The 22,474-nt window shown below is 32.6% G+C and overlaps 2 protein-coding genes across 5 annotated transcripts; both read left to right on the forward strand.

Moving 5' to 3' along the window:
- On the forward strand, window positions 3,042–7,000 carry LOC109358525 (squalene monooxygenase-like). The gene is made up of 8 exons (XM_019602815.1): window positions 3,042–3,439; window positions 4,342–4,453; window positions 4,621–4,795; window positions 5,202–5,370; window positions 5,500–5,718; window positions 5,863–6,138; window positions 6,321–6,599; window positions 6,688–7,000. The coding sequence occupies exons 1-8, from the start codon at window positions 3,206–3,208 to the stop codon at window positions 6,796–6,798; spliced, it is 1,575 nt and encodes a 524-aa protein (XP_019458360.1). The 5' UTR covers window positions 3,042–3,205; the 3' UTR covers window positions 6,799–7,000.
- Window positions 14,648–19,361, forward strand: LOC109357808 (uncharacterized protein At3g49720-like). Of its 4 annotated transcripts, none has more exons than XM_019601866.1 (6): window positions 14,648–15,029; window positions 15,132–15,171; window positions 15,270–15,308; window positions 17,697–18,071; window positions 18,640–18,698; window positions 18,900–19,361. In XM_019601866.1, the coding sequence occupies exons 1-6, from the start codon at window positions 14,919–14,921 to the stop codon at window positions 19,050–19,052; spliced, it is 777 nt and encodes a 258-aa protein (XP_019457411.1). In that variant the 5' UTR covers window positions 14,648–14,918; the 3' UTR covers window positions 19,053–19,361. The 4 variants fall into 4 exon arrangements, with proteins under 4 accessions (XP_019457411.1, XP_019457410.1, XP_019457408.1 ...); XM_019601865.1 differs by having other exon boundaries at window positions 14,649–15,032; XM_019601863.1 differs by having other exon boundaries at window positions 14,649–15,032; window positions 15,270–15,311; window positions 18,900–19,360.

Here is a 22,474-nt window from a genome sequence, read left to right on the forward strand (position 1 = left end):
TATATATATATATATTACCGTGTAAAAAAAATTATATTGTTACCACATTATTATTATTTATTTTTAATTATCATTGACTTTTTTTAAAATATAATTTAAATGAACGGTAGATGATATACTGACTATATACATCTTTACACTATCATAGCAAAGATTTAATCCTCAAATGAATAATATCCTTGGTCACACCAATACAGTGGCACTACTTGCATATCTATTTATTCGCTCATACCTGTATTGTTTCTAAGGACAAGCTCTATAAAAATATCACAAATGATCTCAATTATTATTCAACCCGTTGATACTTGTGAGTCATTCTTAGTTTTGTTGAGCATATTGGATTCGGAAAATAGTTCGATAAAATAGTATGAAACAACTATGGAATTAATAGTTAAATGTTAGAGTTTATGAATTTATGATGCAACATGCGAGTGGAAGTATGGATTAGCAAAATTAGGATGATGACATTGTAGTCCTAATTCGTAAAACATAAAGGTTTATTGAAGAATAAAATAGAAATTATACTTGTCATGAAAAATCTATAAGGTGAAATATGTTATGCACCCAAACTCTTTAAGTTTGTTTTTGGTACTCACAGTATTCTCTTACCTCTTTTTTTTAGTGTATTGTTGTTTCTCTTAACAAATGTTATTCTCAGAAATCGAAAGAAATCCAAATTTAATATTGTTGTTATGAAATCTTATAATACTAAACTAACACATTGCTAGAGTTTTTACACCATGCATCTGATTAGTGATTACTCTCTTAACAAATTCTAAGTAGACATGAGTTAAATAAAAACTGCCAGATCTTGAATAATATAATAATTGCATTATCTCTTTGTTAATCGAAAGTTGCTCTCATAAAATACCACAGCCCCTTTATTTTGATTTTTGGTGCATGGGAAGAGCACCTTGATTTGTTACCCGTGGTTTTAATTTGTTTTTGTTGGAATTAATTATTTGTCACTAGACACATTTCTAATTCCTCAACAGATCATGTTGACAAATAAATATTAATAAGAAAAAAATATGTTTTTGATCAAGTAGAAATCCAAAATCAAACTCTACCTATAATCCCATGACAATTGAAGATTACTCATAAATTTTGAAGCCCACGCATGAAATCTTGTTGTTGAAAATAATTTTTTGATAGAGCAATTATCTTCTAACTATAAGGTTATCCTTAGTTTTAATTTATCCTCTAATATGATGAAGAAAATTGAAAATTCTTATTTTTTTTATAGGCAAATGTTAGTATTTGTTATCGATGAAACTCGAACCTTCAACTTCAACTACTCTGTTCCTTAAACTTTTTATCATGACTATCAGATCAACTTATGTTTTTTTTTTAATTTGTTGTAAGTGAAACTCGAACCTTCAATCTCTTTTACTTTATTCATTAAACATATAACCATAACTATCAAACCGCGAAGTAACTTTCATTGAAATTTCTTATATGTTTACAATTTTCGATCATATAATATCTTATTTATAAAAAAAAATGTATGATTTTTCATTAAGAATAATGCTTATTTGAATTCTCATTCTTTATAAAAAGTTTGTGTACGTTGGAATTCAAACTCTTTTACTATGAGTCATAATTATTTCCACTTTTCTTATTTTTAATTTAACTCACCATAAAAATATACAAATAAGGCATTTAATGCCTATACAATAATTTTTATAACAAACATCCCAATCTTACTTGTATTTGCCTAATTAAAGCAAACATGTAAATATTTAATATGTATGACTCAATTTATAACGATTTTATCCTTTCTACTATAATTGCTTGTTGATATGATTAATTATACTCTTAGTTTAATATTCTTAATACTATAAGTTTAATATTTTTGTATGATAATGCAAGTCTATTAACATATTATTTATCATATTTTAAAATATTTTTCTTTAATAATCAATAGTAATTTAAATATGAATACTAAATATAACAATTTAAAAAAATCTTTTATTATAGATGTACAAATATTAATCTCTAATGATATATGGAATGATGGAGATAAATAAAGTTTTAATAATGAGCCATGCTTTGCACGCAGAATGCAATTATCTACCAAGTTTCTTCTAGATAGTAGATACAGAATCATAGTTCCAGGTAAGCCCAATTCAAAGTACACTCATAAGTCATAACATTAGTTATCTTATACAAACAAACAAATAATACTAATAAAAAAATATATACTTTGTAATAAATCATCCTAAAAATCGTTTTAATTATAAAAAATAACATGTATCATTTAAATTAATACATATCAATTTCATATGACTTCTGTTATTTTCTATAATTAGGAGAATATTTACATTATATTGATTTGTTGAAATGATATTACTCATAATAAAAAGCTGTTTTTATTCTTGTTTGGTTCATATAATTCAAAAATAATTAAACAAGTATTTATAATTTTTAAATAGCGGAAAATATTTCACACGGCTGTAAGCATAATTTTTTTGCACATGTTGGAAAAATAAATAAGACGACAAATCTATTTAGTATAGATATATTTAAAGTAATGCTTCCTTAAATTGTAAATTAGTGGATATCTTATATATAATTAAAATGTAAATCATATTTACGATGCTATATATTAATATTCATGTAATAGAAACAAAATTTTCTACTTATTTTTTCTCTATTACATTTTTTTACTCAGTTAATTCAATTTTTCTTTTAAAAAATGAGGGAGCTAACAAAATTTATATAGTCACCATGCCCATTCAACCGAACCAATCAAATATCTCTTTTCATAAAAAATAATACTTACATGGGTCTTATTATCATATTTTCTAAATGTTTACTTTTTTTAACGGGTGTATTACTTGATTTGTCTTAACTAATGCATGTATTTATGGATGTATTCAATATTTTATTATTTTACTCTAATACCACGAGGCGCACGTTAGGGACAACCCCTATTTCCTTGATTTGTAATAATAACCCAATGAGGTGAACACGTGGCAGCGTTAAACAACACAAGTCACTGGCCTTATCGTGCGCTATAAATGCGCACCAATCCCTTCTTTTTCCACGAGTTCCATTACTGCGCCAACTGAAACGGTTCACAATTCATCTGCCAGCGAGGCAGAGAGAGAAAGAGAGAACACCGACTCCTTTTTTCACCGTCATCATCGCTGCCGTTTCCGTCAACTTCTCCGGCGACTTTTTTTCCGATTTGCGTTTCGGAATGGTGGACGCGACCGTGCTTGGTTGGGTTCTATGTTCCGTGCTGAGCCTTTTCGCGCTCTACAGTTTGGTTTTCGCAGGGAATAACCGTCCGAAGAATAAGGAGGCTCAGCGCTCGGAGAATGTGACAAGCGCTGTCGGAGAACGGGGATCCGAGAAGGATAACGGCGAGGCTGACGTCATTATTGTCGGAGCTGGTGTTGCTGGCGCTGCTCTCGCCCATACTCTCGGCAAGGTATTTCAATTTATTCACCTCTTTCTTTGTTGACGTGTTCATTCTATGTTTCCATGAGAAAACTAGCAGTTATCGTCCTATGAAATTTAGGGAATTTGAATTCGAGAGAAACCATGGTGTTTACGAGTGGGCGGTGTAGAAGAATCGCTGAATATTATTTGTGTCTTTATGTAATTGAATACTTGGACAATCAAACACTAGAGTTTGATTCCTTTATGATATTTTTTCAAAATTTAAATAGATTTTGTTCTTCAAATAATATTACAAGAACGAAGTTGTGGAAATTTCACCTCTGAGGAATTTTTTGATTAATAGTAGCTATTTGCAAAAGGCCAGAAATTATTGCTTTCTGTTTTAAGTTGAATATATACTCATTTAGCTGTAGTTTACATGTTTTTTTTATTTCAAAATCTCAGCGGATTATGATTTTTCACTATTACTTTATAGCTGGTGCTGAATTCAAAAGCAAGGTTGATAATTCTGAGTTTAGTAAATTCACTATATACACTCGATTATTCTGTTAACATTTGGCTTGTTTTAAGCATAATCTTATGTTATACTGTTCGCTATAAGAGAATGGAAGAAATGAATCCTTTCTTGTCAAAGTCGAGGGGAGAGAGACTCTGTTTTTTTCTTACTGACTCTAATCTAGATTTGTGAAATTTTGTTTATAGCTTATGTTTATTTTTCTGCACTTGACAACTTGAGATCCATGCTATGCAGCTCTCACCTTTATCTGCTTGATAATCTATATTCTTAGTAACATGTCTTGTTTGTGTTATTATTATTAAAAAAATTGGGATGGGGGTAACACTTACATGCTGTGTTACTTATTAAGATTATGTACTTTTTTCAATACAGATGTCTATAGAGTATTGACATATATGTATTATCTATTGTAGGATGGACGACGAGTACATGTCATCGAAAGAGATCTGACTGAGCCTGACCGAATTGTTGGAGAGTTGCTGCAACCTGGTGGCTATCTCAAATTAGTTGAGCTGGGGCTTGAAGGTAGTCCAAACTTAATTATATGCATATCATTGTATATTTTCTAATTGCTTATACTTCTAAGATTGAGGCTGATCATAATGCTGAGAGTGCATGAGAAAATTGTCCATTTAACTATGGTTAGAGCAAAACATCCTTACCAAATGATCTATCTTGTATTTTAACTGCAGATTGCGTGGAGCAAATTGATGCTCAGCAAGTATTTGGTTATGCTCTTTTCAAGGATGGGAAACATACTCGTCTCTCGTATCCCTTGGAGAAGTTTCATACAGATGTCTCCGGTAGAAGCTTTCACAATGGGCGTTTTATTCAGAGGATGCGGGAGAAGGCTTCCTCCCTTCCCAAGTATTGATTTCTTCCTTTGTGAATGTGTTGTATATGCTTGTATATCTATTCCTTTACTAGTACTTGTTTGTCATATATAAATTGACTTGCTACTGTGTTGCAACTGCCTATTATTCTACATTTAGGATTTAATTATTTAGTAACTGTAAGATTTGACCTCAGTTTCTATGTTTTACATGGATGAATTTGAGTAGATATATTGATAATGTTAGTTGAACCAAAGTAATTTGGTTGAAAGTTACTATTGGCATTGGCTTCTATCTCCTAGTGTTGGAACATAAGACAGCCATGGAATATTAATTTTCACAATAATTTTAAATGTTATCTTCGTTCTTCTGTTAAGCTTAAGGTATTATCTTGTTAATTCATATTTATATGATCTTTTTTCTTTTTAAATATTATTCAGTGTAAAGTTGGAGCAAGGGACAGTCACTTCTCTACTTGAAGATAAGGGGATAATTAAAGGTGTGCAATACAAGAACAAAGATGGTCAGCAATTGACAGCATATGCTCCTCTTACCATTGTTTGTGATGGCTGTTTCTCAAACTTGCGCCGTTCTCTTTGCAATCCTAAGGTGAGAATTCTTTTTACCTTATTATTAAACAGTTTCTGTAATTCATTTTTTTATTATTAAAGGTTCTTATTTGTCATGCTTGTTAGGAGCCATCTGTTCGCTAATATTTTCACAATGCTTTATTTACAGGTGGATGTTCCCTCTTGTTTCGTTGGCTTAATTTTAGAGAATTGTGAACTTCCATGTGCAAATCATGGCCATGTAATACTGGGAGATCCTTCACCTGTTCTGTTCTATCGTATAAGTAGTACAGAGATTCGCTGTCTGGTTGATGTACCTGGTCAGAAGGTTCCTTCTATTTCGAACGGTGAAATGGCAAAGTATTTGAAGACAGTGGTGGCTCCACAGGTACTGATTTATGCTCTAAGTTCTATATTTATATTTTAACATTGGCATGTGACCACCTTGCTTTCATTGTGAGTAGAACTCTTCCCACAGTCACTGCTATTCATCTGTTTAGAAAGTTATTGATCGAGTAACAAATGATTGCAGATTCCCCCTGAGCTTCGTGATGCCTTCATAGCTGCAGCGGACAAAGGCAACATAAGGACAATGCCAAACAGAAGCATGCCAGCAGATCCTCTCCCTACTCCTGGAGCACTTCTGATGGGAGATGCATTCAACATGCGGCACCCTCTAACAGGGGGAGGAATGACCGTGGCATTGTCTGATATTGTGGTGTTAAGAAATCTTCTCAAGCCTTTGCGTGACTTGAATGATGCACCCACGCTTTGCAAATACCTTGAATCTTTTTATACCTTGCGTAAGGTAACATAGTCAGCATTTTTATCCCCCTTAAATTGCTTATGCTAAGAATAAGCTTTCAAAAAGTATGCTGTTTTCTTTATTATCTATTTTTTAATTTAAGCTGGAGCAGAAGCCTTTATATGCAAAATCCTTGCCACTCAACACCATACTAGATAAGCTAATGTTAATCTTTGACTTTGCAGCCGGTGGCATCCACCATAAATACGTTGGCAGGAGCCCTTTACAAGGTTTTCTGTGCATCCCCTGATCAGGCAAGGAAGGAAATGCGCCAAGCTTGCTTTGATTATCTGAGCCTGGGAGGCCTATTCTCGGAAGGACCCGTCTCTTTACTTTCAGGATTAAACCCTCGGCCCTTGAGTTTAGTTCTCCATTTCTTTGCTGTTGCAGTATATGGTGTTGGCCGCTTGCTATTACCATTTCCCTCACCGAAAAGAATATGGATTGGAGCCCGACTACTCTCTGTATGTAATTTTTTTTAAAATTCATTTTCTTGCTCTGGAGTTAATAGCATGAAACTAACTCTTAAAACCAATCTTATTCTTTTGTTAGAGTGCATCTGGAATCATCTTTCCAATAATTAAGGCAGAAGGGTTTCGTCAGATGTTTTTCCCTGCAACTGTTCCTGCTTATTATAGAACTCCCCCGCCTGCACATGAGTGAATATCTGTGAATACATTCTTGAAAAATCATTGTGTTTTCAAAATGAGCTAGTTTATCCAATTAAAAGGTTCCATTATTCGGAACTTGAGCAAGGTTGATGCTCCAATGATGTAAACATTTTGGTTTCTTTAGTGTGTATTCTTTGTAGTCTGTAACTCATACAATCTCAAGTGCATGTAAAATTTACCAGAATAATCTTTGGCTAAGTCATCACATCCAGGTCTCCTATATTATATTTTGAAGCACTATCAACATTAAGCTTGAACCACCCAAAAGGAGGAAATTTCCAACCAATACACCTAGTAATGTTATGAGGAACACCAATACGTATTTTATTGGAAGAAAAAGTAAAAGCATAGTCTAAAACAACCTTAGCTAGATCATTTGGCAAAATGTATTCATCCTAAAATAATGTGTTAGACTATGTTACCATACAACTTGATGGTCAAATTGACAAACCCCTATAGCCAAGATCAGCAACGGCAGTTCTGAAGCATATGTAACACTGATTCCTCAACACCTGAACAATGAAATGAGGACAATTGTGGAACCATGTACTTCTCTAAACACTAGTGAGAAATCTCTCATGAGCAACCTTCCACACATGTAACTTGAATATTTACAAGACTAAACTTCCAGATATTAGTCCAAACACAGTTTTGAAATCTTGCTATATTTGCAAGTTTTATTGAAAAAGAACTTTCTCAATTAAGGTTTTGTTCCGGAGTTATGAGGGAAAGAAAATGAGAGAGAGATCGAAGGGTTAGGAAGAGAGAGAAAAGGAAGGAAATCCTCTCCCTTATTTGGAAGTATGAAAATTTAAATGAGGGAGAGTAAACTAATGATAATGTAGGAATATTTTTTTACTTTTCTTTTAAAAAATGTAGTTAACAATGAGAAATAAACAATAATGTATAATTATATAATACTACAAAAAATATTTAGTTATTTTGATATTCTAAAAAACCTAAATTGAGAAAACTTCAAAAATAGACATATGAATGGTTTGAGAAACCCTCCAAAACCTTACCCTCGCCTTCATCCAAATCCCAACCAAGGGGAAGGTTTTCTAAAGTCATCCCTTCCCCTTCAAAACCTCACTCTCAAACAAAGCCTAAATAAATGAAGGATTTCACTAATGACTCTAATCGGGGTCACCATCAAGCCTAAAAATTAATCCTTAACCATTAATCCTTTAAAAAAGAAGTGGAGTTTCCATTCCCTAACGCTTTATTTGAGAGTGAGGTTTTAGAGGGAAAGGAAGGGAAGAAATGGTTTTGAAAAGTCTTTCCATTGTTTAGGAGTTGGATGAAGGAGATGGGAAGGTTTTGGAGGCATCCAAAACCTTCCATGTGTCTATTTTTAAAGTTCCCCAAATTTGGAGTTTTTTGGAGATAAAATGTCAAATAGCTAAATATTGTTAGTAATATTATATAATTATACATTATTGTCAATTTCTCATTGTTAATTACATTTTTAAAGGAAAAATAAAAACATTCTTACATTATCATTAGTTTACCTTTGTTTGAGAGTTATGAGGGAACGGGAAGGAGAAAAATCAAAGAGTTAGGAATGGAGAGAAATTGAAGGGAAAATGAAGGAAATCATCGCTCTTGTTTGGTAGTATGAAATTTAGATAAGGGAGGGTAAACTAATGATATTTTAAGAATATTGTTTTTATTTTTCTTTTAAAAATGTAATTAAAAGTGAGAAATTGTATAATTATAAAATATTACTAAAAATATTTAGATATTTTGACATTTTATCTCCAAAAAATCCAAATTGAGGGAACTTCAACAATAGACACACGAATGATTTTGGAGGGTTTGAGAAAACCTCCAACATCTTCCCCTCTCCTCCACCCAAATTCCAAATAAGAGGAAGACTTTCCAAAACCATCCCTTCCATTCCCCTCTAAAACCTCACTCTCAAACAAATCCCGAAGCAATATTAACATTTAGCATTAAGTATTGCATAAAGAAAAAATCGAACTGCTAGTGTTGACAAATACCCCCTTAGAAGTTAGAACCGTTCAACCTCAATGGATACTTTCCTCTTAGAATCTAGACCAAAAAGTCAACTGGTCTACTTAGTACACCACGAGCAAGCTTCAACAAAAATGTTTCATTCAACTGCTCCAATTGTTGAGTATTCCAAGTGTGAATGAAAAAGTCTCACATTGAGCAAAAATGGATAAGTTAAAGAGCATATAAGTGGATGAAACCATAGACTTAATACCTTAAGGTTTTGGGTCAAGATATGGTGTCAAGCCCACTTCCATGCTTCTTTCACTTAGTCCATGGAGGAACGTTGTATCCCATGAATGAAGATCTCCCAACAAGTGGTATCAGAGCTCCCAGGTTCATTCGGGGAGCTTAGCCTGTGTAGTCCAAGATGGAAGGAGCCGATAATATCTCATTTGATGGAAATATGTTCAAGTTGACAACTGACAACTATTCCTATTGAAAGCCCATGATGGAGGATCATTTATACATCAAGGATATGCATGAGCCTATTTCTTGCAAAGACAAGCCAAAAGATAAGGGTGAAAAAGATTGGGAGGTTTCGAATCGAAAAGTTGTTGTAATTATTCGGAAGTATATTGATAGAAGTTTATTTGAGCATGTGTCCACATACACAAATGCTTATGAGTTATGGTCGAAACTTGAATCTATGATTTAAAAGAAAACTCCTAGAAATAAAGCATCTCTTGTAAGAAAACTAGTAAAACTCAACTACAAAGATGATCAGAGCATGATAGAGCACTTGAATTCATTCAAAGGTCTTGTCAATCAATTGACAAAGATAGATATGAAGATAGATGATGAGTTGCAATCACTTCTGCTACTGAGTTTGTTGCCTGAAAGCTGGAATACATTGGTGGTCACGCTCAGCAACTCAGTCCCTGATGGGAAGGTCTCAATGGACACTGTTTCAGACAGTCTATTGAATGAAGAATCCATAAGGAAAGAACGGAGTACATCCTTCCACTCTGAAGCAAATATTGTGGAGAGATGTGGAAGAAATGAAACTCATAGGAGAAATGAATTTCGTGGAAGAAGCAAAAGCAAATTCAGAGGTCGCCCTCAATCTCGCATAAGGTCAATAACACACTATTATTGTAGTAAAGAAGGACATAAAAGATCTGAATGCAGGTCCTTAAAGAGAGACCAGAAAGCTGGAAATATCCATGAAAATTTAGTTTATCCAAAGAAAAATGGTCATAAGTCTACCACAACCGTCGCTACAGATAATGATGTTCTCCTCATTGGAGAAGACAATTACCTAAATGTTGCATATGATGATTATGCTTGGATCGTTGACTTCAGTGCTTCTTTTCATGTAAGTCTACATGAAGGTTTCTTCTCAAACTACAAGAAAGATGATTATGGTACTATGAAAATGGGAAACCATGTTACTAGCAAAATTGCGGGAATTGGTGATATTGTGCTGCTAACAGACACAAGAGGAAAGCTTATACTGAAGGAGGTGAGACATGTCCCAGATATGCGTCTCAACCTTATCTCAACGTGTAAGTTGGATGATGTTGGTTTTGTAAGCCATTTTGGTGCTGGAAAGTGGAAACTAGCAAAAGACAACCTCGTTATTGCTAGAGGCTCAAATGAAGGATCTTTGTACATTATGCAAGGAGGAATTTGTTCTGGAGAAGCAAATTTTGCTATCGACTCCAAAGATCTTTGGCATAGGCGATTGGGGCACATGAGTGAGAAGACACTTCATATTCTCGCCAAAGACCACCTTCCAAGTATAAAAGGTCAAATTTTAGATTCATGTATTGATTGTCTTTATTGTAAATAACATAGAGTCAATTTTCAGAGAACATACAATCTCTCACTGAGAGATAAAGTACTTGAATTGGTGCATTCAGATGTTTGTGCACCATCTGAAAGGTCTCTTGGATAAGCCTACTACTTTGTCACATTCATAGACGATCACTCGAGAAGAGTATGGGTGTACTTGTTGAAAAGTAAAGATCAAGTACTATCAACATTCAAAGAATTTCATGCACTAGTAGAGCGTTATGAGAAAAAGTTGAAGTTTTTGAAAGCAGACAATGGTAGAGAGTATTGTGGTCTATTTGAAGCCTATTGCAAAGCTTTTGGTATCAGACTGGAGAAGACACCACCAAAGACTCCTCGGTTGAATGGAGTAGCTGAAAGGATGAATTGCACAATTGAAGAGAAGATCATATGCATGTTGCAAGATGCCAATCTCCCCAAGTCTTTCTGGGATGAAGCAGTGAAGACTGTAGTGGATCTCATAAATCGAACACCTTCAAGACCCCTGAACGAAGAAATTCCAGAAGAAGTATGGTACAAGAAGAAGACATCATTCAACCACCTGAGAGTATTCGGATGCAGAGCCTTCGTTCACATTTCAAAAGATGAGAGAAAGAAGTTGGATGCTAAGACTAAGGACTGCATTTACCTTGGGTTTCCAAAAGATGAATTTGGGTATAGACTATGAGATTCGATAAACAAGAAAATTATGAGAAGCAAAGATGTTGTGTTCTTTGAGGATCGGACGATCAAAGATGTTTAGAAGAAAAGCCAGTGCAAGTCCAAAGTTCGCATTGATTCAAGGAGAGAGATTCCTCAACAAACAGATCATGATCATTAGATAGATCCAGAACAGATAGACCAACAGGCAGATCCTGCTCACACATAACTTGACCAAATTAATAAAGAGTCAGATCATGATGAAGTGGTGGTAGACACACAAATGCATCAAGAACCCGAGCTAGTAGAACATCAGATGCAAGTTGAACTGAGGCGCTCCAGAAGAGGCAAAATACCTTCTTCAAATTATCTTGAAGAAGATTATATTACATTGACAGATAATGGTGAACCTGAAGACTTCTCAGAAGCTATACAGACATCTGATAAAGAAGAGTGGATTAAAGCCATGGAAGATGAGATGATCTCGTTACATGAGAATCACACTTATGATCTGGTGGAGTTGCCCAAAGGAAGAAAAGCCTTGAAAAACAAATGACTTTATAGGCTTAAAGTTGAAGAAGGAAGCTCAAGACCAAGGTACAAAGCTCGAATTATTGTGAAAGGATGCAATCAGAAGAAATGAATTGATTTTGATGAGATATTCCTCCATAAGAGTAGCATTGGGTCTAGCAGCTAGCCTAGACTTAGAAGTTAAACAACTTGATGTCAAAATAACTTTCTTACATGAAGACATCAAAGAAGAAATCTATATGGAGCAACCAGAAGGTTATGAAGAACCAGGCAAGGAACACTTAGTGTGTCGTCTGAATAAGAGTTTGTATGGTCTGAAACAAGCCCCGAGATAGTGGTACAAGAAGTTTGAATCCTTCATAACCAAATATAGTTTTAAAAAGACAATTGGTGATCATTGTGTATTCATTAAAAGGTATGAAGATGAAAACTTTATTATCCTCCTCTTATATGTTGATGATATGTTAATCATTGGGCATGACAAGACCAAGAGTGTTGGTTTGAAGAATGCTTTAAACAAGTCTTTTGCTATGAAAGACTTGGTCCTGCAAAGCAGATCCTTGGAATAAGGATAATCAGAGATCGTTCCAAGAAGTTGTTATGCCTATCACATGAGAAGTATATTGAGAAAGTTCTCAAGAGATTCAACATGGATAAGGCAAAGCTTATTAGTGTTCCACTTGCTGGACATTTCAAGTTAACAACAATGCAATGTCCAACTAGTGATGAAGAAAGAAAAGAAATGAGCAGAATGCCTTATTCCTATGTCGTAGGAAGCCTAATGTATGCTATGATTTGTACAAGACCAAATGTGATACCCATCAATTAATCCAGGAAGAGGAAGATTTGTTGGGAATCCTCCTAATTGATGTGGAAGCAAAACCAAATGAATCTTGGTAAATGAATCATTGAATAATTCAATGATGGTTATTCCAAGGTCTTGGAATTATTCATTGAATCTTGAGAATTATGAAGTATAACTTAGAAAGTTGAAGTAACACTTTTCAAGGTGTCTTGAAAAGTATGACAATAATTAATCCTCCACTATGTCTTTATGATGGAGTATTCCTCTCCTTCACTATATATATAGGGGACTTGTGAGGAAGATATACAACATAAAAACAACATAGAGAGAAAGTGAGAGAGTTTATATTCAGATAGTGTGAGATTTGTATTCCTAGTGAGATACTAGAGAGTTTGTATTTCCATCTTTTTTGGGTGAGATTGAGTGTTATCTTCTTTGTAAGAGAGAATCAAATATTATAATCTTACGTTCTATAGTGGATATATTTTCTGGACTAGGTCCCATGGTTGTTTCCTTCTCGCATTGAGGAGGTTTTTCCACGTTAAAATTCTTGGTGTTATTCTTCTACTCTTCTCTATTTTCTTTATTCACTTGTTGCTTCCGCAAATGCCCATTTTGCATCACACAAAGGAGGGAAATTGGTTATGAGTTTCCCATCAATGGTATCAGAGCCGATGGTTCGACGGCTCAACGGAGTAGTGGTCGGTAAATCCATGAGGGATCCTTGTGCCGAAAGTCTTCCTGGCGAGAGGTCAACAGCGTGTTCCATTGATGAAAGGATAAGCCAACAACAGTGCAAGTAGATAGAGAGCTGAGCTCTGGTGTATCCAATACTCGAAGGGATTCACACTTGAGGGGGAGATGTTCGGTATTCCAAGTGTGAATGAAGAAGTCTCACATTGGGCAAAAATGAATGAGTTAAAGAGCATACAAGTGGATGAACCCATAGACCTAATGCCTTAAGGTTTTGGGTCAAGATGTGATGTCAAACCCACTTCTATGTTTCTTTCACTTAGTCTATGGAGGAACGTTGTATCCCATAGATGAAGATTTTCTAACACCAATCTTTGAAAACCTATCCCACTCAATGCGGATCCAAATTTTTTATCACATATATAAATTTATAACATTAGAAATATAATATATATATATTTTTATAAACATTAAATTTCAAAATAGAGAAACATCCAATACATATTTTCATAACTGTTCCATATAATTTTTCATATTTTTGAAACAAGGAATGATTTTGTCATTTTCTATGCTATCTAAAATATCTTTCTCTATATATGTAATCAAACAACCATTTATCTCCATAGAATTTTGCATCCAATTTTTGATGATATTCACAATGGGGAAAACTCTTTCAACCATTATAGTTGTCACAAGAAGTATCCAAAGTCCAAACTAACTAAAAGCAAATATACTAACAAATATATAACATGCTTCTTGGTCTCAAGTATACAAAAAAAACTTAAGTATATATTTTCTTAACTAATCATAATAAATAACACATAAAATAACCCACTTTATATAACAAAGGATAATTTCCGGTTGAAAACATGGATATATGGATATATGGAAACATGAAGGTGACATCCCATTAGCAGTGAGGCGTGGTCCTTTTATAATGAATAATTAAGCACCCTTGGATTCTATCAACCGACACTGACCAGAGCTGTCCACTAAATTAAAATTAAAGGTATAATATAATTTATAAAATTTTCGTGTTACTTATTTAGAATATAAAAATGTTAAAATTAATAAATTTGACTCATTTTAATATGTTTTAATATTTAGAAAATAATTAAGTGACAACAAACCTTACAATAATTAATATTAATTATCTACTCATATTTAAATAAAAAATTATGTGATTATTAAATAACTTTTATCTATTTTAACTTGCAAATATTGTTGTTAGAAATTTTATATTGTCAAATCATTCAAGATTTTCCAACTTTCCGATAAAAATCCACTAAAAAATTTGAGGGTGACATTAAAATACATCCATTCCACATTTTTAGTTGGCAAAAAAGCACAAGCAGAGAGCATCAGGAACATTGCTCTCACTACAAATTAGTGAATTGCCATTACCAACTCTGTATTTTCCTCTCTCTCTAATATTTAACATTACTCCGTCAACACCATTTCCATAATATTACAAACACTATTCACTGCTAATTCAATTCCCCATCACATTCTACGGATCTGTGCCTTCAATTTCATAATTTATAATACATTACTTTCTACTCCCAAATATTGCAGATTTGAATATTACTCTATAAAACTATAACCGTGATTCGTTAATAACTGAGAAAGAGATGTCAAGAAGGCCAGGGAATCCTTCTAGAAGATTCGGTGAAAATGGGGGTGGATTGTTTTCCTCCTCCAAATATAAATCTTCACCAATTTTGTCCATTGCCCTTATAGTTGTGGTAACAGTTTTCTTGATTTCACACATTGATTTAACTCTTTATGATTTAGATTTACGTTCAATTTTTTCAATCATGTAATTTTTTTTGTTTTCTATATAGGGAGCTTTGTTTCTCATTGCATATATGTACAAGGGACCAGGTTTGGTTCTTTTTACTTTTTGCTTCAATTCACATATTGATTCTGATTTGCTATTGTTTTCTTATTATAGCGCAGTAATTAAGCTTCTTTTATTGCAGGTGGATTTGGCCGTTTAGATTCTGTTAGCAGGGTTGAAGGTGATTTTAATTTTTTTCACTTTATAAAAATGTGATTTTTTCACCTTCCCTTCCTTCAGCCCATTAATCGTGGCTGCAATCATGAATGCGGATGTTGCGGTGTAAATTTTTGTTGGGATTTAAAAAATGTTTTTGAATGTGATGCAATCCGATGCAGTTACATTGTATACCATGCTTGTGTTGTATCCCGATGCAGCTTCTGATGTAGATGCATTGCATCCCGATGCAGTTGCATTACATCCCGATGCAGTTGCATTGCATCTCGATGTAACTTCAAATCATTTTATTCAGTGTCAAACTGTCAATGTTGACGCAGTTGCGAAGCAATAACTTGTTCCGAAGCAATAACTTGTTGCGGCCCATAATTTGATGCAATGAAAAAATTATAAATCCCACAAATCTGAAATGCTGATCAGGTTAGTCCTTTTCAGGACACATTTTAGAGACATGTTAGTTGTTGTCACGGACTATTTTGATCAGCATCTGAGATTTTTAAGGACCAAGTTTGGAAATCTCATTTTAAGGGACTAAATTGACAGATGCATTTATTTTGAAGGACAGACTTGGGTCTAAATTTTCATTTTGCCATATATTATGTTATTCTCTTATTCATTCGGTTTATAAGCAAAGATATAATATATTTTTTCCTAATTAAGGAACCACTAGAAACATCCCTCTCTGTTTGCAAGGTTATGGTTATGTACAACTATCCTCCTCACTCCCCGGAGCCTCGTGCACTGGGTGTTTTTTTTTAATTAAGGAACCCATAAAGTACACCAGTACATTGAGAAGTCCTGTAATGCCCTTGATGAATTTCTGTTAACTAGAAATAAAACGACAGTGCAAGTTTCTATCATTTATGCAAATAAACAGAATGTTCATTAGCTATGACTACTTTCTCCTTGGAGGTCTGCACTTGAATGATTGGTTGGTGCATTAAATGCAATTTTCTCCTCTGTAGGATTGGTGGTGTTTTGTGATCTATGCAACTGGAATCATAAACTTTTTGAGATGTTAAATCAGAACAAAAAATATTTTTCTTTTTGGGTCCATTAGAGGCATGCTGTTGCATATGGATCCATGTCCTACAAATTTTTTGGCAGGTTACCTTTTTCACTTAAGGGATTTCATGTTAGATTTATTATCTAATTTAACGAATAGTTTCTATAAAAAAAACTTGGTTCATTGCAGATTTTTTGTTGATATATCTATTTGTGTTTATTTTTTCTTTAAGTCTTGTATGTTATATATAGAAAGACTGAGAATATATATTTGTTGAATCATGAGTCTTGAAAAGTGGCAATTTACGTCATTGTCTTATAACTTTTCACTTATCATCATAAAATGAATTTTCTGCTGTTTTTTTTTGTAGCATCACTTTTAGGAAAAATGCATTATGAATTAAAGTGCATTGCTGAAATGAGAATCAAATGTTAATCTCACTGTTAGTGCTTTCTGATTCTAGTTAGTTGTTTTATCTTTTCTTCTTGTCCGGGATAGTAATATTTTACTGTTGAGTTATGCATCAATGTCATCCTTTTTAATTGTAACTGCAACACTTATAGTTGGATTTAGACTGGCTATGCATGATAAGTTGATAACATATGATGACCCTGCCCACACTTAAAAGTAAATTAAGCCGTGCAAATTTGTAAAGAGGATAAAAGTATTGTCTCAATTGTTGACACTGTCTGGATATCATGTAAAACGAGTGTACACAGGGTTGTTTCAATGGTTTACATCTTTTCTTTGTGGTTTCCCTGTTTTAAGCTAATGTCATTTTTCTGTGATGAATGATTGGGTTGTAAGCTGAATAAATTTCAAGATACTTATTTTCAAATTACTTCAGTAATATTTGCTACTCTTATTTACAAATATCTGAAATCTGCTTGAATCATGATAAATGTTAGCAGTTGGGTCCAGTCTTCGGACTTGTTTAAGAACCCGTGTTCTTGCTCTGCACCTAAGGGTATGTTTGGATGATGTATTGAGGTGAGAGAAAAGGGATAAATCAAAGAAAGAAGGAAGATAAAGATAAAAAGAGAATGAGACGTTTGGTTATGGTTTTCCTTCTCGTAGTTTGTATGTTTAAAATCCTCCGAAGTTGGGGGAACTTGAAATGTTCATAAATTTGTATAGGGAGGGGTGGAGATGGTGGTGTTGTAAGATCACATTTTGATCCTACATTTTATAGAACTCCCAAACAAGTGGAAGAAACTTTCACACTTCACATCCCCTCTCTTTCATCCCAATATGCCTTAAAAGCCATGACATAGTAGTATTGTAGAGTAAAAGACATGGTCAGACGGCTTCATATAGTATTATTTAGCTTGTCATTTAATTGACTTCCGGATATATTGTAATAATATGCATAACTTCCGAATGCAGGTGATTATTTGTGCAGTGGAGAGGTCCAACGAGCAATTCCGATTTTACAGCAAGCATATGGAGATAGCATGCACAAAGTTCTGCATGTTGGTCCAGATACTTGCTATGTGGTCTCTAAATTGCTAAAGGAGGATGAGGCTGAAGCTTGGGGTTTAGAACCATATGATATAGAGGACGCTGACAGTAATTGCAAAGCACTAATCCGCCGAGGCAATGTGCGTGTGGCTGATATCAAATTTCCTCTTCCATACAGGCCAAAATCTTTCTCACTTGTGATTGTTTCAGACGCTTTAGATTACTTATCTCCCAGATACCTCAACAAAACTCTTCCAGATTTGGCTAGGGTATCAGCTGATGGTATAGTGATATTTACTGGTAAGAGCATTTTATGGAGTTCTTAAATAAATTTGTGCCGATTCCCATGTATGAATATAACATAATATAAACGATATCCTCTTAATCCAAAAGTTGCACTAAATTGGTTACTTTTATTGCACTTATAACCCAAAATGGGGAAATGGAGGCAAAATATACATTTTAGAATTACTTTGCTTGACAAGATATATATGAAATGATTTTTTTATTTTTCAAATGTTGAACTGATATTTTGATCTTCTAGTTGTATGTTGTTCAATCCAAATGCATGGCTATTGTTGTTGCTGCTGAATAGAGTCTAGGATCCAAATATCCAATACATATTTGGTTTTAGAGCAAAAGTACTGTTAAAAGTAGTGTCTTTGAACTTGTATGAACTATATACATTTGAATTGTCTCTTATTTGACTTTAAAATATCATATACTTTCTTTGGTCGTAATTTTGATGAGTTGCTAAGCTTGAGCTTTTAATACATTGCTTGTGCTGGTATCTTATAATACCGTTTTAGAAACAGTTGTTAAACCTTTTGGACCTGTCACTGACATCTGATAAGATCTGTTAATTTAGGTTTTCCGAGTAATAATCAAAAGGCCAAGGTTGCAGATGTTTCTAAATTTGGAAGAGCGGTGAGTGAATTTTGCATGATGATTAATAATGTTTTATATGTTTCTGTCATTGCTTCAATGTCAAATACTGAGCTTCAATGAAGGAAAGTCCATGATTCAGGACTATATTTTAATAGACTTGAAAAATTATTTTCTTATTTTATTTATTTATTTTCTTCATAAAGAAAATGAAATAAAGTTAGCCGATTTCTCTTGCTTCAGGCTAAGATGAGGAGTTCATCATGGTGGACCCGGTTTTTCGCTCAGAATAACTTAGAGGAGAATGAAGCAGCTTCTAAGAAGTTTGGGCAGGCTTCAACAAAGAGTTCATATGTTCCAAGCTGCCAGATATACCACTTGAAGTCGCTCCATTGATTTCTGGGATTACTACATTTGTTGCATTGGAGCACCAAATGGGTGCCTCTCCCTTTCTTTTTCTGATGCATAACCGAAAATCGCGGTGTGACAGCTGTTTACACGATTCTTATATAAAGGTAATTTAATTCTTTGAAATATAGCCCGCCATAGATGGTGTATCACTTTTGTTGTTGTTTGTAATAGCTTTTATTAGTTGATCTATATAAGTTAAGTGGCAGTGATTGTTGTACTTAAAGAGATACTCCTTTTCTTCTTGAGTTATAAATTAGATCTCATCTTATTTTATGGCATCACGATGAGTAAACCACATTTAATTTGTTTTTCTGTAGTTTTCAATTTATACCTATATCTACCCCATATATGTTATAAAAAGAGGAATTACCAGATCTTGCTATTTGGTTTTAGCCTCTATATAGTTTGAATCTAATATGCATTTATAAAATCCAGAAAAATGACAAATTCATGTCACTCAACCAATGAGTTCTTCTCCTTTTATGTATCTGATTGTAATTTCCATCCATGTTTTGTTTTATGTTTTTAATTTTGGAATGTGAAAGGAATCACCTATTACATAATTAAGTTACAAGTTATTTTACTAGTGAGAAGTAAAAAATAAGACTATATTACAGGATAGTTTTCTTTTCAGCCTCTGATGATGAATAATAAATACAACATTATGTACGGAACACTATAAAAATACTCAATAAAAAATGTCCAATTAAATCTAAATAATTAACTATTTTATTCTTTTTTCTAATCAACCTAATAACTAACTTCTCCTAGAATGATAAGATGTTTTTGTGGTGAAATATTATTTAAAAAAGGAGGGATCACTTACTCCAAAAATAAGTTTTTTAAATTTACGCTTCATGGTAGTCATCAATTTTATGGATATATAATGATTTATATCTACTTATTAATTGAAATCATTAAATTTTCCTAAAATTGATAATTAAGATGATGATTTAGTTTAAAAACTCACTCAAGTGATTCCCACTCTATTTAAAATGCATTCACCCTCCTAATCTTTGGCCATTTCTATGGTGCCACCATGAACTTTAAAGTCACGTTCTTCAGCTGGTTTTCTTGAAGGTGTTTGGCGCTAACTATGTCGAAAGAGATTAAACACGGATTCCCACTTTTAAAATAGACAAAAACATATATGCTTACACTTCTTCATATTGTTTTGGTTATTATGTTTTATAAAATAACATTTGTATACGTAAAAAATTAAGATTATTATGTTTTATAAAATAACGTTTGATTATATAAAAATTTAGACAATTAAACTTCCTCCTTCACCCTTAATTTTTATATTTCCAAGATAAATATTAGGTAAATATAATATAGTAAACAAAAAATAGAATGAAGAAATCATTTCATTCCATAATCACAACTAATAGATATTTTTTATTTCATTGAATCATGTCTTAGGCTTTGTTTGAGAGTGAAATTTTGAAAGGGAAGAAAAGAGATGGCTTTGGAAAATCTTCCCCTTGTTTGAGAGTTGGATGAAGGAGAGAAGAAGGTTTTGTAGGGTTTCTCAAACCCTCCATGTATTTATTTTTTAAGTTACCCACTTTGAGATTTTTTGGAGATAAAATGTCAAAATAACTAAATATTTTTAGTAATATTATACAATTATACATTATTGTCTATTACTCATCGGTAATTACATTTTTAAAGGAAAAATAAAAAATATTCTTACATTATCATTACTTTACCTTTCTTCATCTAAATTTCATACTCCCAAACATTTGTTAAGGAGCTTTTCATGCACGGTACCAATCATCATAATTGGCTCCAACCAGTTTGGAGGTTTTAAGAATGGAGCGCAATGATATAGTAGACATTTTGAAAATCTAAAACCAATAAATATATTTACAGTAAATATGAGAAACAAAATTATAATAATCAAAGAAATCAACATTCCTTCTAATTGACATAAATAATTTCTTTCTAAAAAAATGAATGAGCCCCTTGGTTGTCAAGTCGTTTCTCATACATATTTTTAAAGTATTCAAATGTATCACATACAATTTGATAAAATAAAATAAAAACGTCCATACAAATAGTCCCCTATTAATCAAGTAGTTCCTATTAGTACACATGTTTTAAACAATTTAATTTTACAAGTTCCCTGGTTTTCAGGTCATTCCTTATTATTAAATTCTAAATAAACATCACATGTTACAATTGATTTAATTTACAAGTTTCCTAGTATTGAGGTCGTTCCTTGTTATTAAATTCTAAATCAACATCACTTTTAACACATTATAACATATTAATAATGCTTAGCGTGTGCACAAGAAAACAAAATTTCAGTACTTTTGAAAATATCAATAAGTAATGTCTTTTTCTCCATTTTCTATCAATTACATGTGCACAATGTAAATTTCTTTTGAAAGCAAAAAATATATATGCACATAGACTATTCTCTTTCAGATATATATATATATATATATATATATATATATATATATATATATATATATATATATATATATATATATATATATATATATATATATATATATATATATATATATATATATATATATATATATATATATGCACCTATGTATCATATAAAAATATATTTACACGTGTAGTACCAATATAGCAGAGTGAGACCAAACTAATATAATTATATGCAAATACACACTGCATTCATACAAAGAGATTAGAATGACATTTACACAAACGTTATAAGAAACTTTCATAACATATTACATATACATTCTCTTTCATAACATACTAGCATATCATATTGTCATATTATATATTATTATATATATTCAATTAGTGACACTCTACTTTCATCTTCACTGCATACAACAGGGATACTAGTCTCTCTATCATTTATATTAAATATATAACAACCATGTCACTAAAAGCAATACTAGGCAATATCATAAAAAAAGTAAAATAACATAGAGCAATCTCTTCTATGCAGACACAGAGATAACTCTCTCTTTCATATATACATATATATATATATATATTAAATATACTAATAGTCATGTCACCAAAAACATATATATAAATTAAACATAAAAAAATCTGACTCTTATACCAATTGAAAAATATTTTAATTGTGTTCATAACACACATAGTCTTCAAATTTATGAAGACTCTACGTGTGTATCCACATCGAGACCAATATTTGCTATCAACTCTTTGAATCAATGAATCAGAAAATATAACACTCTAAAATTCAGAATTTCTTATTCACAAAACTCTTTTGTATGTAAGTGTAGCAAACAAAGAACAGAAAAAAAAGATTGAGAAAGAAGGAGCGTTTTATTTTATTCTTTCTCTGAAGTTATCTCTGCATGGAATAATTGTGTATGTTATGTCTCTCAACTTTTATTTATTTATTCACGGACACACACAACATATATATATATATATATATA

This window comes from Lupinus angustifolius, chromosome LG10 (genome assembly GCF_001865875.1).
Source record: "Lupinus angustifolius cultivar Tanjil chromosome LG10, LupAngTanjil_v1.0, whole genome shotgun sequence".
NCBI lineage: Eukaryota > Viridiplantae > Streptophyta > Magnoliopsida > Fabales > Fabaceae > Lupinus > Lupinus angustifolius.

Bases quoted from the DNA above. Each gene is read 5' to 3' on its own strand.
- LOC109358525 (XM_019602815.1), top strand. From the start codon at position 3,206: ATGGTGGACGCGACCGTGCTTGGTTGGGTTCTATGTTCCGTGCTGAGC. The intron at 3,440-4,341 runs GTATTTCAATTT...TATCTATTGTAG, and splicing joins TCGCCCATACTCTCGGCAAG to GATGGACGACGAGTACATGT. The intron at 4,454-4,620 runs GTAGTCCAAACT...TTTTAACTGCAG, and splicing joins AGTTGAGCTGGGGCTTGAAG to ATTGCGTGGAGCAAATTGAT.
- LOC109357808 (XM_019601863.1), top strand. From the start codon at position 14,919: ATGTCAAGAAGGCCAGGGAATCCTTCTAGAAGATTCGGTGAAAATGGG. The intron at 15,172-15,269 runs GTTTGGTTCTTT...CTTTTATTGCAG, and splicing joins ATATATGTACAAGGGACCAG to GTGGATTTGGCCGTTTAGAT. The intron at 15,312-17,696 runs ATTTTAATTTTT...TTCCGAATGCAG, and splicing joins TGTTAGCAGGGTTGAAGGTG to GTGATTATTTGTGCAGTGGA.